The 18,889-nt window shown below is 39.6% G+C and overlaps 1 protein-coding gene across 5 annotated transcripts in view; it reads left to right on the forward strand.

The window, feature by feature from the left end:
- Window positions 1-18,889, forward strand: part of DYM (dymeclin) — a 239,798-nt gene that overhangs the window by 3,735 nt on the left and 217,174 nt on the right. For 3 of the 5 annotated variants that reach the window (XM_089497500.1, XM_089497528.1, XM_089497523.1), the window contains exons 2-5: window positions 2,798-2,913; window positions 6,414-6,482; window positions 10,630-10,704; window positions 18,159-18,351. In XM_089497500.1, coding sequence (XP_089353626.1) covers window positions 18,212-18,351 — 140 coding nt within the window. In that variant the 5' untranslated portion in view covers window positions 2,798-2,913; window positions 6,414-6,482; window positions 10,630-10,704; window positions 18,159-18,211. The remainder of the gene's footprint in view (window positions 1-2,797; window positions 2,914-6,413; window positions 6,483-10,629; window positions 10,705-18,158; window positions 18,352-18,889) is intronic. The other 2 variants (XM_089497508.1, XM_089497516.1) reach the window with 2 other exon arrangements.

Below are 18,889 nucleotides of genomic sequence, written 5' to 3' on the forward strand. Positions count from 1 at the left end.
ACCTACTGTTGATGTTAATGGTAGCATTTAAGCATGGCTAATGGTGGAATTCCTCCTCTTAGCCTATTTTTGATTTCCTAAATTTGGTTGATTTATTCTTCTTGTTAACCACCCTCAGGTCGATCTGGACTCATGGTGAGAATGAGACATCTCCAAGTCTCCCTGTCCTCCACTACTCTTCTTAGTTCTTGCAGATTCATACCAGTGACCTCCTTAATAGATTCATACTAGTGACCTCCTTAACAGAGTCCAACCATCAAGCGTATGGTCTTCCTCTCTTTCTACTTGTCTCCAACTTTCATAGCACTGCCATTATTTTCTAATTAGCCATGCCTTCTCATGTTGTGGCCAATGTACAACCACCTCAGTTTAATCATCTTGGCTGCCAGGGAACCTTCAGGTTTGATATGTTTTAGGACCCATTTATAGTATTTGTTGGTTGTTGTTTTTTTGGCTGTCCACAGTATTGTCAGCAGTCTTCTCCAGCACCATATCTCAAATGAATTTATTTTCTTTCTATCCGTTTTCTTAATTGTCCAGTGCTCACATCCATACATGGTAATGGGAAATACAGTTGCTTGTATGATTCTAACTTTTGTGCGTAGTTGTATATCTTTGCTCTTTAGGACCTTTTCTAGTTCTTTCATAGCTGCCCTCCACATTCTTATTTTGATTTCTTGACTGCAGTCCCAATTATGATTGATGTTTGATCTGTATAGGAACTCTTTTATTATTTCTGTTTCCTCATTGTCCGTGTTGAATTTTTGAAGATCTTCTGCAGTTAAGATAGCCCCTATTAATAGGTCTCCATCAGATTAGGGTAAAGCAGTGGCTCACTTACCCTAGACTGTTTTACTGAAGGGGTAGTGAACTTTAGGCTCTTCAGATGTTTTGGCCACACAATTGACCATAATGGCCTTGGATGTCTGGGAAATAAAGTCCAAAACATTTGGAGGGACAAAATCCCCCCCCCCCCCAACCCCTGGCCATTTATTGCAACCATAGTGGCATCTTTCCATGTTTTCAGGTTAATATCTTAAATGGATTGGCGATTGTTTGAACACAACGCTGGGCTACATAGGCCTCCCTGCTGATCCAACATGGCTTGTCTTAGGTTGTTACAACTTCAAAAACCCTCTAGCTTAGGCAGTTTTCATAGATTTATAGATAAATTGATGTATCTTACCCAATAGAGCAAGAACTATAATACCTCAAATTAGTTAGCTCATATCAAATGCCACACATGCTGTTTGGTAATGGAACTGTGAAATACAAATAGCCACTGAGCTGAGATCTAGTATTAAAGACTCTCAGTTAATTTCTAGGTTAAATTCAAAGTGATGATTTTGACTTATTAAAGCCATTCATGGCTTGGGGTTTGGATGCTGGAATGGCTCCATAGTAGCCTATACAGTAAGATAATCAAGAGAAACTCTTTACCAGGAGCCTTCTTGTGGATGGCTAGAGTTTATTAGGTAAGTGCCATCACCACTGTGGGGTGCATTACCCATGGAGGCTAGCCTGGCATTTATCTGTGTGAGATATATAATACTATCTCACTTTGGGAGCCTTGGCAGTCAGAAAAGTGATGAGTACTATGACTTCATAATTGAATGTTGTTGTTGTTGTTGTTGTTGTTGTTGCTGTTGTTGTTGTGTGCCTTCAAGTCATTTATGACTTATGGTGACCTTAAGGCAAACTATTGTGGGGTTTTCTTGGCAAGTTTTGTTGGAGGGGGGAGGGGGGTTGCCATTGGCTTCCTGGCAGGCTGAGAGAGTGTCACTTGTCCAAGGTCACCCAGAGAGTTTCTGTGGCCGAGTTGGGATTTGAACCCTGGTCTCCCAGTGTCCTAGTCCAGCACTCAAACCACTACACCACGCTGGCCTTCATATAATCAAAACTATATGATTATATATATATGCTGATTATATATACATACAATAACAAGTTATCCTGGGAACTTGGCAAAGGAAGGGTGTAAATTCTGTGAAAGCAACAGATTAGCATTAATGTTGACCTGTTTGTCCCAGTATCATTTTATACTTGAGAGAGTTAGGTTTATGGAAAACTTTGGGGTTGCCATTGTGTTCCTGCTGTCAGTTTTATAGTCTGTTTGAAATACGGTCATATGAGGACATGATAGAGTTTATGGGGACATAACTCAACTGTCATCTTGGCCTCAGAGGGAGAGATCAGGCAGACCCAGCAACATCAGGGACTGCCTGAAGGAAGAGGCCCCTCCCTCCTAAACTGACATCTTGGCCTCAGAGGGAGCGATCAGACAGACCCAGCAACATCAGGGACTGCCTGAAGGACGAGACTTCTCCCTCCTTTGTCACCTTGTATTTTGTATTGCATTATGATTTTTACTGTACACCGCTATGATCATTGCGGAATAGTGGTCTATAAATAAAACATATTATTATTATTATTATTATTATTATTATTATTATTAACATTAGTTTGACTATACAATGATATTTGAGCATTTTTGAATATCTATCTATCTATGTGCATGGGTATGTGTATTGCATGTACTACCTGTTAAACAGAAAATCTTTGCTTAAAACCATTTGTAGGATCTGTCTAAAAATAGCATCACATGTAAGAATAATTGTAACCCGCCTTGATCTTTGGAAAGGCGGGCTAGAAATAAAGATTTTATCATTATTATTATTATTATTTATTAATTATTGCATCCTTTACCTGGGTGTGATAATGTGAAAGGCAGTGGGTGTGAAAGTTCTAAGCACATAATAACAGTTATCTGAGTGTTTGTGTCCCCCAACCTATGCAGATAAAAGAAACTCAGATTTTCTTAATGCCCAGACTCCAGCCCTCATGCTCATGAGTCTCTTGCCTTGCTCACTTCGCTTAATTCCACAGATGTGCTGGGAGAGCTGTTCATTGTAGGTGAGACATTTCTTTATTTCTGGAGAGATGTTGTGAATTTGAAATATTGTTAATTGGGCTTAATGTCAAGTGAGACTTTCCTGTAATGATTTAGCCAAGCTGTCTAGTTGTATTAGTCAGCTGGGGCTTCCTTGGCCAAACAAATGCCAGTCAGGTGTGTTAAAATTACCACACTGTCCTCCCCCCTCCCAGGGAGTAGCATGTACATGTGGCAAAATCTATATTTGTTCTTGCTTTACCAGTGGGGAAAATTGTGAAGAAAGAGATGAGGAGCTTTTGGTGTGGTTCAAGTTATTTGTAGAGGATGCTGTGGGTTTTAAGATAGTGTCCTGGAAAACTGAAATTCTTTGGAAGCTCTGGAAATTAATCAGTGGGAAAATGAAGGATGTGATTTGTGTGGAAATCAGTTTATCCTTTAATTCCTTTCTTGCCAGAATGGATGCGTGATGTGTGACCTTAGGAGAGAATGGTCTATGTCCCGTTCTCAATCCATATAGAGCAAAAATGAGGACAATACAGAGTCTGATCAGAATATCATTGTGCATCATATAATACTCTCCTGTGCCCCAAATATTTGTGACCTTTTCGGTAAGAAACAGATGTGCTAGGGTTCCTTGGCATACAAAGTGATTTGGAAAGGGATTCTCAAAGGTAGAATATTTGAAAAATGGGCCCATACAGACAGGCCAGAATAAAGCTGCTTCGGGTCACTTTGGAGGTATGCTTTTTAAATGATGCATGCATCCTAAGAGGCGGGAAGCCGCACTAAAGCCATGCTCCAGTCCTAAGGACAGGAGCACAGCTTTGGCGCAACTTCTGGCTTCTTAGGATGCATGCATCATTTAAACAACATACCTCCAAAGTGACCCGAAGCAGCTTTATTTTGGCCTGTCTGTATGGGCCCAAATATTAGACTGGTGTGTGGGATAGTGGGACTGGTTGATGTATACATGAAAAAGATGGTATATTTCTCGTTTTTATGTGAATGTTGCCTAAAAGTAGTTAACATAACATTCATACAATAACTGTTACTTTATGAACAGCTTATTTTCTGGGGGCTACAGCTCTTGAGCGGCATCTTATTTCTGGTTCTAGTTGGATTCTGGAACTTTTTGGCTGCCTTTTTAAAAGCAGTGTCCCATGTAAGCCTGAGGTTGTATAGTGGATAGTTTGTGGGGTTTATATTTCAGTGATCAGGGCTCAGATTCTGTTTGGCTGTGGAGTTCATTAGCGGCACCTTGGATACGTCACTTTATATTATGAGGAGAAAATGAGGGGAAGCTATGTGGCACTCTAGATTCATGTACAAATTATATGTATCAACAGATAATAATAAATAACTTAGTGTTTCAGTTGATGGGAGAAGTCACATTAACATTTTGGGACTGGCTGTTCTTTAAGCATCTGTTATCAAATTTCCTTTCTGTGTGTGTGTGTGTGTGTGTGTGTGTGTGTGTGTGTGTGTGACAGACGCTAAATATTTTTTCCTGCAGGCACCCTGATACACAATCTGCTTTACAAGCAAGCAGGTTTTCTTTTCTTTTTTAAAACCACAATTATTCAGTTATTTTCTGTATATTCACACTTTAGTTCCTAGTCCAGGATTTCAGGGTCTGATCAGCTAGAATGTCGGTCTTGTGGAAATTGTTCAAGGTGTTCCTGTTACCACATAACCATGTTAAGCTGAATAAAAGATATACTATTGGTTCTCAGCATTCTGACATTCTCTGAGGTAGTGGTTCTGAAACTCTAGTCCTCCAGATGTTTGAGACTTTAACTCCCAAGTATTGATCATATTGCTTGAGACCAATGGAGCTGAAGTCCAAAACATCTGAGGACCACATTCTGAGAACTACTACTATAAGCCAACAGTCCTGTTCACATGTATTTGATGAATATGTTCATTCTGGGAATCTCTTAAGTCTTCCAGTGCAGTTCTGCCAGAAATTGACCATAGAACTGTGTTGGAGAACCTAGAGGTTCTCTAGGCATTTGTAGGTCCTCCAGCATGATTCTGTGATCAGCCTCTGGCAGATGTTGATCATAGAGTTACACTGGAGGATCTTGAGATTCCTAGAGAGCTGTTCTCTTAGATAAAAAGAATAGTGGTTTTTTATTTGTGGTTTTTCCAATTCATGGGGATCCTTCACCCCAACCCCCAGCAATTGTGGAGGGATCACCATATAGCCTAAAGCACCTGATATTCATTTGCAGTTTCTGACCCTGCTTAGCTTCCAAGATCAGATAGTGCCTTTTAGGGTACTCAGCCTTGGATTAATCTCAAGTCAACCCTGACTCATGAGACCTATGAATGAGACATCTTCAAGATCCCCTATGCTCCACTGTACTGCTCAGGTCCTGCAAATTCAGGCCCCTGACCTCCTTGATTGAACCTATCCATCTGGTTTGTGGTCTTCCTTCCTTCCTTTCTACCTTTCCTAGTATTATTGTCTTATCTAATGAGTCATGACTTCTCAAGATGTGGTCAAAATGCAACATAAAATAGATTTTTTAAAAAAATCTTTATTAAGTTTATTTTAAAATAAAATGTACAAAAAGTTATACCAATACAAACTTTCCTTAATTGATTTTGTGTCTTAATTTCTATGTTTTTACTTCTTTAGACTCTAGTTTTTCCTTATACACCATTTCTCTAACATCAAAGGAATGCACAGATTATATAAGAAAGAGAAGTAAATTTTGTCTTCCTTTGTCTTCCTTTGAGTACCAATTTTGGTTCTTTTTTCCCTTACCTTATTCAAGGTAAATTGAAACTATTACCGCATTTCAATTAAAATATCAGATTACATCTATACAAAAAAAAACAAAAAACCTTCTCCCTGCAACGGTGCATTTACTTATCTTGCATCTCTTCCCTAAATCTATTTCTCTTATCTATGTTGCTTCCTTGGATTTCCTATACAAGAAAATCATGGTATAATTTCTTGTAATTAAACAACTTAATGGGTATTAACATATTTTTAAGAAATCTTAATTTACTCTTCCCATTGATATTTAAATTAAACTACTAATTAACTCTTTTTTAATGCCCCAAGTCTTACTCCAATATTCCATAATTGGGTACCATGCAAATTTTGACATGTCCTTATTTTTAATCCCATGTGAAAGTCTGTCCATCTCGTTCATGTCGTGTAACTTTAAAAGCCAGTTTTCGATCTGTGGTGTTTCTTCTAATTTCCAACTTTTAGCAATTAGCAGTCTGGCAGCTGTCACCAGATGTAGAATAATTCTCCATTCTTTCTTTTCAGTATTTTATTCCATAAGTGTTGTCATGTTGAGTAGATAAATTTCAGGTTTCATTATGAATTTAACATTGTAAATCTTTTGTACATATTATTTCATGTATACCAAAATATTTTTAAACAACATATCTCCTATTTTCTTTTTGGTTTTCTGAATTTCCTTAGTCCTCTGGTTGCAGGTAAAACTACTACACCAGGCTGGCTCTCTTGCTTCAATAATATGTCTCTTTATTTCAGATTTTAACATCATATCTGAACTGATGTGCTAAGGCTGAGATAGCACATAGGTGGGAAAAACTGACATAGGTGAGAAAAATGCCTCTCTGGAAGGGATATTCATATAAAATTGAGTAACATGTCTACATCTGTGCACTATGTGTCAGAATATTTTGTAGATACGTTTGAAAAGTTGTTCCATTCATAATGGATTTAGTCAAGTTTGACACTAATGTGTTTAGATGTGGAGTCAATCCTTGGTTGTAACTTGTCTGTCTAGCTTGTGGCAGATAACAGTGAGCAGAAAAAAAAAAATAAAGAGTGAAATTTTACACAGCATCCTGATTCCAACTTGCATAATTTTATGGCTGACTGTCAAAGTGATCTTGTTAATGTTTTACAGGGCTGAGATGCTTTCCTGCTGCAGATTGTTTCCAGTGTTATTTTTCATGTCACAATAGTTTATATAGTGGGCTCTTGGTATCTGCTTGGGTTTGGTTCCAGGATACCCCCCCCCCCAATGAATAACAAAATATGTGGCTACCCAACTCCCTTTAAATACAATGGAAGTAAAATGGTGTCCTTTATATAAAATGGCAAAATCAAGGTTTGCTATTTGGAATTTATGTATTTTTTTGAATATTTTCAAGCCATGGATAGTTGAATCCGTGGATATCGAGGGCTGACTGTAGCATAGTACATAGAGCATTACAAAAATGAACTAATTGTGTAAGTAGTTTGATGACTTTAGGAAGTATAACAGGATGAAATTTAGAAATGTGCACGACAGTTCTGTAGTCAGTACCTGTGCTGAAAATGACAGCAATTTGACTTGAACAGTTTTACTACTCCAGTGTCTATCTAGCTTATGGAAGCTAGTAGGCAGTAGGAAAAGTAACATTGGCCCGTTACAGACGGGCATAAAGTACGGACTGGGTCTGTATTAGGGTTAGAAAGGGGCGTCCCTTCTGGACGCCCCTAACCCTAATACGGTCCGAGTTCGTACAAAATGGCGGCGCCCGTTCCACACGGGGGCTGCCATCTTTATGTAGCGGACGCACTGCGTCCGCACGTCACACAGCACATATGACGCTGCGAGTGTGCCGTTGGTGCCTCGCGGTGTCATAACCGCGCCGCAAAGAGAAGCGCCATTTTGGCGCTTCTTATTTGCAGCACGGAGGAGCCTCGCAGTTTGGACGCTGGGGCTCCTCCGCACTGCAAATGGCGGTGGTGGCAGACCGCCCCTTCTGGGCGGTCTATAATGCATCATTGGGTCTTACCTGTGATATGTTCATTTTCAACGATGTAGGTGGGAATTTCCATCTCCATCGCTGGAAAAAGACAGAGACCTCACAGGTGGATTGAATCACTTGAGAGAAACCACAGCTCTGAGTTTGCAAAAGTTGATCAGGGCAATTGATGACCTCAGGACTCTTGGAGTTTCCCATTCATAGGGTTGGCATAAGTTGCAATCAACTTAAAATGGCCAGTAAGAACAACAACAAATGACAGCATCAAAAGAATGAAGTGCCACAGTAACTACATAGTCATGGATTCCATGGCCTGATTGACCATGAAATCCCACTGGGTAACTTTGGGCAAGTCACACTCTCTCAGCCTCAGAGGAAGCCAAAAGCCCCCCCCAAACAAATCTTGACAATAAAACCCCTTAATAGGTTCATCCTTGCGTCAGATAATGTCAGAAATTAATTACTTGAAAGCACACAACAACAACAACAACAACAACAACAACATGGATTAAACTGAACAGAAAATATGTTCAGATTTCATTCTGACACTTGGCCCTTTAATTTCACTGTGATATCCTGTGAAACAACCAATTTAAAAAGTTACATATTTTTCTTCTCCATGGTCTCTGTTACAGTCAAGTGTGGGGATCTTGACCTATATCAAATCTATATCTGGAACATTTTTGATTTAAGTAGCTTTTAATGGGACCTTCATCCTCACACCTTCTCCATGCACCTGTGAAGCTGCTTTTCTTCAGTAATCTTTCATCCATTGTGTGAGCAGCATCACAGGAATTTTGCATCTTGTTTGAGGTTGTGTTCGTTGCTTCTTTTTCTTTTCTTTTCTTTTCTCTGCCTTTCTTCAGACTGGATGAGTTTCTTCAGATGTCTCACAGTTCCTTTGTTGGGCTTTTATAGGCTGCTTTGCCATAGCCCCACACTCATGTTGGGGTGTTTATATGCAGCAACGAAGATGCACATTTTCCACCTTGAGTTGGACTTTCCTCACTTCTATTTTCTCCAGTTTTTAACCCTGAAGCATAGCTTCAGTCCTGTTTCCAGCCACTTTTGAGACATGTGTCATCTAAATGCCCCCCTTCAAAGCGGTTGGAAATAACTTTATTTATTCACTTCTGAGGTACCTATAGTTGATACTGAGTTATTCACTGGGTTCCTGGTTCACTAAGTAATACGTGGATCCCACAAGTCCCCAGTCCATCCCTATAACCACATGCCACACTGGCTTTGGATTACCACACTTGCAAACCTGCAGCCTCCAGTTGAGGTATTCAAATTGCCAGTAACTGGCAGGATCAATTTAAGAGGTGCAATACAATATCTGCAGTACAATGCAGCTTTAGTGGCATGTTGTGTGGCATTAGCTTACAAGGCAGATCAGACCACATTGATTGATGCAGCAATTTGAGAGTATAATATTACATTTCTTGTAGTGTAATTTGAACATTTTAAAATATAAAATGGCTTACAATGACTCAATCCTTTGTCATTAATGAACTCCTTACAGCTTCCTTTTCCCCTCAGGTTCTATGTTTTTGGGGGTGTAAAGGTGATAGGATACTTCAGAGGAACATTAAGGCCCAGCAAAGCTAAAGTCACATGGCAAAACTATTCTTCAGAGGCAGCTGACTCAGTCTACTCAAGGAACAATCAAACCAATTTTACTGTGCTATTGAATAGGAGTACTCCTTCAGATAGCTTAAAAGATTGATTTCGTTGGCCCAAAGAAGAATTTCATGATTTGAAGTGGACTAAATAAATTAATTGAGTCAGGTTTTAATATAAGATTTGTATTGTACCCCTGAGCTTGTGCCCTCTTCATTCCTATACTGGTGATTTTCATCATTTTTTATAATTTACTTCTTGAGTGTGCATATTGAAACTGATGTAGTTTCTGTTTTCTTTTGAAAAGCAGAAAATTAGTTGGATATTCATAACAACACTTAGAATATTACCTATCTTGGTGAAAAAAAACACAAAAAATCTGATTTTTTGCAAAGGTGGAAAAAAATCTGACACAGGAAATTATTAATTGTCAGTAGATGCTCCAGTCCCATTCTTCTGTATGCCTGTGCCATTCCTGAGTACTAGAGCACCTGAGCAAAGTTGTTCCTCTGTATATGCCAGCCACCTGAGATTAACACATTGGCAGAGCCTTGCTTCTACATTTAGATCTAGTTTTGGCAGATTTGGTTTTGTGGGGTCCACTTAAATTATCTTTTCTGTTTTTTTGAGATCCACCAAAAGGAATCAGACAGCAAGTAATTGCTCAGAAGGTGTAGCCAATGATTTACTGGAATCCATGAACCTTTAATCTGGCATGGCATGGCATGGATATGCTGGTACAAATCTATAACTCGGGTTTCTGTGGATCAATGATTCTTACACAAAGCTATGCAGCTAGGCAACAGAGTAGCAAAAAGACTGGATAGCCAACTGATGCTCCTCCTTTATATATAAGGAGTACAGAAACTGAAAGAAGAGCAATTAGAGTGGGGTCAGCCACTTTTTAAATGTGGTGTTCTATTTGCTAGTGCTAAATACTAAGAATAAGGAACACTTGCTGATCTAGTATGGATCACTAAGAGGTTTTCTAGTCAATCCCTATCTACCTTCTGTTCTCCTCCATGTTAGGGATAGTGAAATACAGTTATATGTGGAAAAACTTAGTAATATACTGTGACCATACAAAATGAGAACAAATCAGATATTTGGGATTCTTCTCTTACATCTGGGAGAAAGTTCCTAAACGCTTGCATATCAGTGACTTGCTGAGGATGTTTGCATTAGCATTAAGCTGTCACGTAGCAGGATGCACCAGTAAATATGAAATGGTTACTCATTAACTTTGTCTGCTACATGAGAGCTGGTTTTCTGTTCATATCTCCTATTCTTGCAAATGAGCAAACCATGAAAGATTAATATTGTGCCTCAATTAATTTCATATTTTAAATTTATGTGTATTTCAGTTTGCTGTAGCTGTTGTGATAATCCTGCAAAGGAAGTCTGAAACTGAATCAGAAAGACAGTCTGAAGTTCTGAAGGTAATTATCTGTTTTGGCATGTAAAACTTGACCATTGTTCAAATACATACTTATAGCATAAGACTTATAGGCACACCTCCTGCATGGTATTATGAAAGAAAAGAATAAGGCTTTTACTTGTCAACTGCTGTTGACAAAGCAGGGAGAGTGTGCGAAGAAGTGAATAAGGCTGTGTAAGTGTTTTATTGAGTTAAGGTGATGTGTATTACCTGCATAATAGGATACTTCCTGGTCCGTGTGGTGAATATATAAAGGTTGGTGCCACAGTGGATAAAGGTAAGCAAGTTATTCTCTCTAAAAATTCCTTGTCTCTGTTTGTATGTTTACTGGAGTTGTGACTTCTGAGGGAAAAATGTTTTAGGTCAAACCTGTTTCTGAGATAAAGGATTTATACAGATTTTGTAATAATAGAGTTACAGTTGTGTGAGATCAGTGTGTGTATACACACACACACACACACACAATACATATATATATTGCAAAATAATCTTTTAAAAAACTGGCTGAACCCCACTCCCCTCGGACACTTTAGGCAGGGATTGGCAAAGCATAGGTTGCATGTGGTCCAACAAGGCTGCTTTTAAGGGGGGTCCCCAAATACCCTAAGCCCCTCCTAATAGTCATGGGAGAATTTTAACCATGTTTAGGGGTGTGTGTGCACCACTTTAGGTCTAGCAGAAGCCCCCTTTAAAAACAGGAAGGGAATAGGAAATAATAATAATAATAATAATAATAATAATAATGCTTTATTTCTACAATGCTGTAGATTTACACAGCGCTGTACATACAAACAATAAAGTAGATGATCTCTGTTTCAGTTTCCCAGCCTCTTCTGGGCTTAAAATGCCTCCCCCAACAGGTGAAAACACATCCCCAGATGATGTTTTGGCCTAAAATGTGTTTTGGGGGATTTTTTTGTGAGTGGGGTACAGCAGAAGTCAAGGTTGTCCAAGGTCTTCAGGAGGACCTGTGTGGCCAGATTCTGACAGCTACCTGCCTGTCTTCTGACAGCTGCCTGCACCTACTTTAGGGGCTGTGCTTGGGGCTTCTCATAATTGCAAATATATACTTACAATCATTTGCTCCTTGCAACTCTGGTGGGTAGATTATACATTTTACAGAGAAGGAGTTTAAGGTAAGAGAGGACAACCTTCCCAAGATGCCATTCTGAACTTATTAGGAAAATGCTACCAAGTGAACAGGAGTTAGTAGGAGTTAGTATGTTACTCGTCCTTGTTTAGGAAATAATAGTTCGCAAAGTTGTCTAGAAAATATATATTATTTCTTGAAATGAGAGGCAACATCAGAATCTGAGAGATTACAGCTAAGAACATAGGAAAAAATATGATTCAAAATCAGATCATTGCTCTGTTTAAACCACTTTTGAAATTGGCAGTTCTAGTTTCCACATGTGTTTTCCTGTCTAACATGGGAATTTCTGCATGCAGATCCGGTGATCTGCCACTGGGCTATTTTCCCTCCATTTTTCATGCACATGCATGCAGACAAAATTGTTACACATGGAAGACATATATTTGTGAAACTCAGATGCTGGAGACAAAAGGGGAGGGGAGTATGTAGCTTTCATGCTCTGTTTTTGAGGTTCCCAAATGCACTGTTAGAAACAGGATGGTCAGCTCAGTGGATACAAGTGACCTGGGTAAGGATCTGAGCTCTGCTAAAGTTGAATGATTTTTTTAAACCTTGCATCCAGTGTATGTCACATAGAGCAGGATGCTAAACATTTATTTCCTGGTTTTACTCCAGATCTTAGAGTGGAGAAAGCCTTTTAGTCCTTTGTCGTTTTCCTTCTTGAGAACTCCAGTCCTTTCTAATCACTGCTTCCCAATTAAGGGAGAGCAACTCAGATGACAAAGAAGTCCCACTAACTATGCACTAACTGCTTCTGTCCCTTGTCCCAAGCCTGTTCCCTCTACAGGAATAGACAGGAGAGAATTTTATTCTGGAGTTGGAACATTGGCTTGGCACCAAACAGCTTCAAAAATGGAAAAACACCCACATAATTGCAGACATACGTATTTATTCTAAAGGTTCTTTTTTCTCTTTCCAAGAAGAAAAGTCTGTTTCAATGAACTGTAGTGAATGGAATGACAAGCTTCAGATCATTATTTGAGGAACATAATATAATCTGTTTTAGATAATCATAATTTGAAAATAAAACTAAAATGTGCCTTTGTGTAATCTGTTGCAGTCTTCCATGCAGTGAAACAGTTATGAGACTAGAAGATAACTGAAGAACATAGTAGTGCATTAAGCAAGAACTAATTAATTTTCCTTGTGAAGATGAAGCTGGAAATTTGAGAATGGTGAAATGCACTCAGCTGTGCCAAGTGAACCCTATTTTATATTAAATTAGCTAAATTACACTACAGAGTATACTTTAATATCTGACCCAGAGAAAGCAAAGTAGTGTCCTCAGTACATGCTTTGCTCTGTCTTGTTTCACTTATTTTTTGTCCTGCTACTTGAATACGTTCTAAATAACTGCCTTCTTCAACCTATGTTAAAATATGTTGCTCTACAAAATGGTTATGGGTAATAATGGCCTGGACAATTCTTACTTTACTGTTCAGTTTTATGTTTTTGCTCCTTAGAATCTTGTCTGGTTCCTTCCCAGCTGCCCTTCCCAGTCCCAGTCTTTTTCTGGTGCACAATGAACACAATTCCCCCCTGCCCCAGGCAATGGAAGGATGGGGAAGTTTAAATGTATCCTCCATAACCAGTGAGATGTAGGCATTGCAGGGGAGAGGAAAGATGAGAGCCGCCTCCCTCCTGAGCGATTTCATCTGAAACTTTTGTGTTCTCACCATTACTGGTAGAAAATCAGCAACTTTGGAAGCCAGGGTAGAGTTGGTTAAAGTGGGGTGGTCCATCTAGTTTTGGAGGATGCTGACAGTGCAATTCTACTGTAGGATTTCAGTCAGTAGCCTTTAGGAGCTCAGTCTTAGCTCTTTAATCTGAAAACAAAACAACAACGGCAAAAAAACCCACACACCAACCCCAAATCAGCAAAGCAAAACATCACTACTACCAGTGGCGTCACTGAGGGTGTGGGGTGCTGGGTATATGGATAGCACTGGGTGACACCCCAGAGGGAGGGTGACACCTGGTCAGGTCTCCCTGTCTCTACTTGCTGTAGCTAAGTTTTCCTTGGGAGAACTGAGCCATGACAAGGAGGGGTGGAGGCACACCTGCATGCTCAGCCTGGCTGAGCCTGTCCCCCCTCCTTGTGGAAGCCCTGCCCCTTCCAATTTTGAACTCCACCCTTGCCCTGCCCAGTAGCCCTATCCCCCGCACTGGGTGACACCATAGCCCAGGATGCCACTGACTACTACTGTTCCCACTGGCAAGATCTATATTAATACACCTTTTGTCCAGTTGCTATCATTTGCTGTCAAATTGACTTCAACTTATGCCAACCCTAGGTATGAGAGGCTTCCAAGCACCAGTCACCAACAGATCTTGCAAACCCAGGGCTGTGGTTTCCTTGATTCACTCAATCCCCCTGTAGTTTATTCTTCCTCTTTTTCTATTGCCTTCTGTTACTCAGCAGGGCTGTAACCAGGGGACACGGACCATAGCAAATAACACCTTAAGGGAGGGGAAATAACACCACTGCTCCCTAAACATCTGCTTTTTGGCAAATACAGGCTGTGCTGTTCACCTGTGTCCCTTTAAAATCTGAAGAGATGGTGTGCGTGGGGCAAGGCTCAGTGGAAGGAGAAAGGCAAGGCCTCGTGTTGTTTTAAAAAATTAATTTTTAATTTTTTTAAAAAATTAGAACATTAAATTTTTTTTAATTTTTCTCTTAAAAATAGCAATTTATCCAATTTTAACTTTAACCAGATGAAACTATGTATATGTAAATATATAAATATATTTAGGCTGTGCACATGATATTGTAATTTAAAGGTATACTTTTAATTTTGCTGGTTGTTTATGTCATTACTGTTACCATTACATTCAGTAATATACAGGAATTACGATTTATGAGTAACATTGGTAGACGGTCAGGTGGAAGGGCACCATACATGAGCGCGCCGGGTGACGCCAACCCTAGAGACACTACTGTTACTGAGCATTATCACCTTTTTGAGTGACTCATGTCATCTCATGTTGTGTCCAAAGTACAACAGCCTAAATTTAGACAGAATCCAGGCCTCATTTGCTCTAAGACCAATTCATTTGTCGTTTTAGCAGTCCATGGTATAGTTCAACTTTACTCCAGCACACACAAATAAGTTGATATCTTCATTGTCTGGATTTAATCGCTATTGCCTAGTAGGTGATAGTAAATTGTTAAAATCTTTATTTGGCTTATGGGCAATGCAGCTATGCTCTTAGACATGTTTTATCTGAAATGCACAATGTAGGAGTTACAGTATATGTGTGCATTTTCTACAAATCAATTAGACTGTTTTCTTGAAATCCTCACAGGTGTGTGTGTATTTCTATCCATTTCATGCTCTCTATCTTAGATGTCTTTTAAAAAATAAAGCAGGAAATGTCTCTCATTCTGCAAAAGCATGCAGGTTCATTTACTTAAGTGCATCTTTAAAGTGTGGATTCTGGACTGATGGGGTAAGGAGTTAATTGAGTGATCTCCATCTGTCTCCTTTAAATCCACACATTTCCTAAATCCCAATTAAATTTGACAAGTTTTTGCTCTTCTATAGATTGAAGTATAAGTGACAGTCAAGATTCTGAGCTGCTGGCTCCTGTGTGCAGAACAAATATAATAGTGATAGGAAAAGGCACTCATTCAATTCTTCTAGCATTGTGCTATCTTCATTTGATGTCTGAAACAATGTTTTATCAGTGCAGTTCTTTGAGTATCTGTTGAGAGGTAAGTTTCATTGAATTCAGTGTGACTTAAAGGTACAATGGTGAAGGTTTCCCTTTGACAAGGTTGTCAAGTCATGTCCGACTGTAGGACTTACTCCCCAGTAAAGGCATATAGGATTGCAGCCTGTGACAATGGAGAGGATCCCATGAACTTAGCAACAAGTTGTGGATGTTCAAAGAGTGCTTTCCAGCATGGCCTGTGGTTCTCTTCCTCCGAGCAGCATAAAAGGTTTAGCCATGTAACTGTAAGTTCAAGAGATAATCTTTAAGAAGTTGCTTGGATCCTTAAGCACGATATCTGATACTCAAATGCTCATTTTCCGAAGGATGCCAAGCATCTTTTATGCTAAATATTGATTGTGTTCCACATTTGTATTAAAAAAAAAGAGGGGGGGGGGGAGAAATGCTAGGATTCCTGGTTTATCCTCACTTACTGTGGATGAAGGATGTGCTGGTACATAGATCCTGGTTACTCCTCCTTTGGGACAAGCAGATAAAACTAACCAAGGTGACTAATGAACAGCTTACTAGTTTGTAACTTTCAGACCAACAGCAAATCCTGACAAAAAGAAAGCATGGAAATAAACTAAAGTAATGGCCAGTGCCGTATCAAAAGTTTGAATGGTAAAGCTTGTGTATCAAATGCTGCTCCCTACTCCTACTTTTAAGAGTGCAGCCATTTGTCTTTGGGCTCAAAGTGATTTTTTAAATGGCGGGATGATATGAGTCAGTTTTGTTTAAAAATTTATGGTCAAGGCTGAGCATCTTACTGCTTCCATTTCTGCCATTTTAATTTTGAATTCCTCCCCTTTCTTTGTCCTTTTTTTGTTTTTGTTTTGGCTGGGTTCATAATTTGGAATGGTTTGTGGGGAATTAACAAGGGCTTCAAGCATATAAACCATTTCAAAGTGCTGGATGTTTAATGTCAAAAAAACCTGAATGACCTTTGCTTCACCAACTAGGTAACTCCTATCATTGTGCAGTTGATATATCACAAACATAAATACTGTACATACTTGACTATAAGTCAAGAAATTTATGCTCCAAAGTTGACCCTAAAATCCTGGGTTGACTTACACTACACTATCAGTACATTAACTACTTAGAAAGGTCCTGAAACAAGCAAGCCTGAAGCCCCTTGGGACACATGTTTTCGTGTGTGTGTGTGTGTGTGTGTGTGTCAAAGAGGTTCCAAGTTTGGCCTGCAAGGTTTCTCTTTCCATAGAAGAAACACCACTTCCTTCCCTCCACAGTCCAATTTGCAAGGCTTATCTTCCCATGGAAGAAACGCCTAATACCATTTGCATCCTTTCCCAGTCTGATCTGCAACACCCCTTTTAACTCCACTTGCTTCCCTTCTCAATCTGATGTTAAAACCTCTCCTCCAGCACCTGGGAGGTGCTTGGGAGACATCCAGAGAAGGAGAAGGAGGGACGGAAGTGGTATTCTCACCTTTCCATCCTTTTTTTATAGCCCCTACATTTTACCCTTACCTCATTCACAGATCATATCAAAATCCATGATTTTGACCCTGAACCTTTCCTCCACTTATACATGAGGTTGACTTGTACACAGTTATGGCCCGATTTAAACGGGCGCTATGAGGCGCCCCTGTCACATGCAAGGGGCGACGCTTTCAAACGCCCCTCACCCCTCGTACATGACGGGGGCATAAAAATGGCGGCGCCGTATACACATGGGCGCCGGCATTTTGACGTAATGGACGCCTAGCGTCCGCACGTCTCAGCTCGGTTTTGATGCCGCAAGTGCGCCATTGGTGCCTTGCAGGGTCACAACGGCGCCGCAAAAAGAACCAGCTTTTTGTGGGTTCTTTTTGCAGCGCGAGGGAGCCACGCGGTTTGTCCGCTGCCGCTCCCTCGTGCAGCAAATTAGGGCAGCGGCAGACCACCCTTTTGGGCAGTCTGTATCCCGCCTATATACAGTAAGTTCCATTTGTTAATGTTTTAACATCATCTGGCTAGATTTTAAAATTTTCTGGATTTTACTTGGTCCAGTTTGATGTGATTTCTTTTGTGTCTTGTAAAGCAGTGGTGGGAATCATCTAGAATCTATGGCTTCATCCTACAGAATCCTGGGAATTGCAGTTTTGTGAGGCACCAGTTAAAAAGACAAATCCCAAGGTTTCATAGGATGGAGCTATGGCACTTAAAGTGGTATCTAACTGCTTTATTTATGCAGTATGGAGACACCCTTAGATTAAAATAACATTAAATATCTTCATTTGGTTAAATGTGAATTTTAAATATAAAATGATATCATTACCATATCTTGTTATAATAAGCTTTTATTTTGAAGTTGGAGTCAGTACATTTCTACTGACGGCCACTCCTACTGTGCCCAAAATTCCTTCTCACTCTGATTTCATTGCCCTGGTTAAAACCAGTTCTTCTTTGGTCTCAGGTTCGGTGCCCAAGTTTTGTATTTTTAGGTGGTTTGTGGCATGACATGAGGCTGTTAGTTCTTTTTGGTATAACTTTGCACGTACTTTTTGATATAACTTTGCATGTACTTAGATTTTTAAAATTGATGTTTTTAGTAGATTTAAAATTTGTTCCATCTGTTTTTAGGCTTTTCTTCATTGACATGAAACCTTAAAAAGAGGAGAGCAAATAATAACAAGATGGGAGCAACAAGTAGCAGCATTAATGAACTTCCAGAAAATGAATACTTAAAAAAGTTGTCAGGACGAGAGGCAATCTCAGAGAATGACCCATTCTGGAATCAGCTGCTTTCATTTAGCTTTAACACCCCAACAAACAGGTAAGATGCTCAGTAGATATGCAAAGATACTCAACTAAAACAATGGTGAGCTAAGGGTTTTGAGCTAGTTTGGCCTGCTGGTTGTTGAGTTTTTAGTTTTTTGCCTGCAGATGGCACCTCTCTCTTTAAAAGCTCACCTCCTTAGAACTAGTATGCAGCCATTGTGCTTTTTGCTCACTCCTTACTTGCTATAGAGTGACTCTGGTAGGAGGGAATGGTTGGTAAAGATAGTGGCATAATAGTTAGTGTGGAGAGCATAGCAGTCTTTTCTTTTCTTTTTCTGGTATTATATAGCTTTTAAAGAGACAGGTGGCTTTTTTGCTGTAAAACCTCAGCAGCCATCTTCCCTGTTTCCATCGTTTGTGTAGTAAAATGCTTCTGCCTGTCCCAAAGGGAATTTCAGTTGGCTTATACAATTCTGGAACACACCTGCTCCAGCCGGTTCTTGTGATGCAGACACTCTCAGAGACAAAGCATTGAACTGCCAAGCAATCATCTTCCACTCCATATTATTAAGGAGCAAATTCTGTAGCTATAA

Source organism: Sceloporus occidentalis, unplaced genomic scaffold, assembly GCF_023333645.1.
Source record: "Sceloporus occidentalis isolate IW3139 unplaced genomic scaffold, rSceOcc1.0.p SCAF_1, whole genome shotgun sequence".
Lineage (NCBI taxonomy): Eukaryota > Metazoa > Chordata > Lepidosauria > Squamata > Phrynosomatidae > Sceloporus > Sceloporus occidentalis.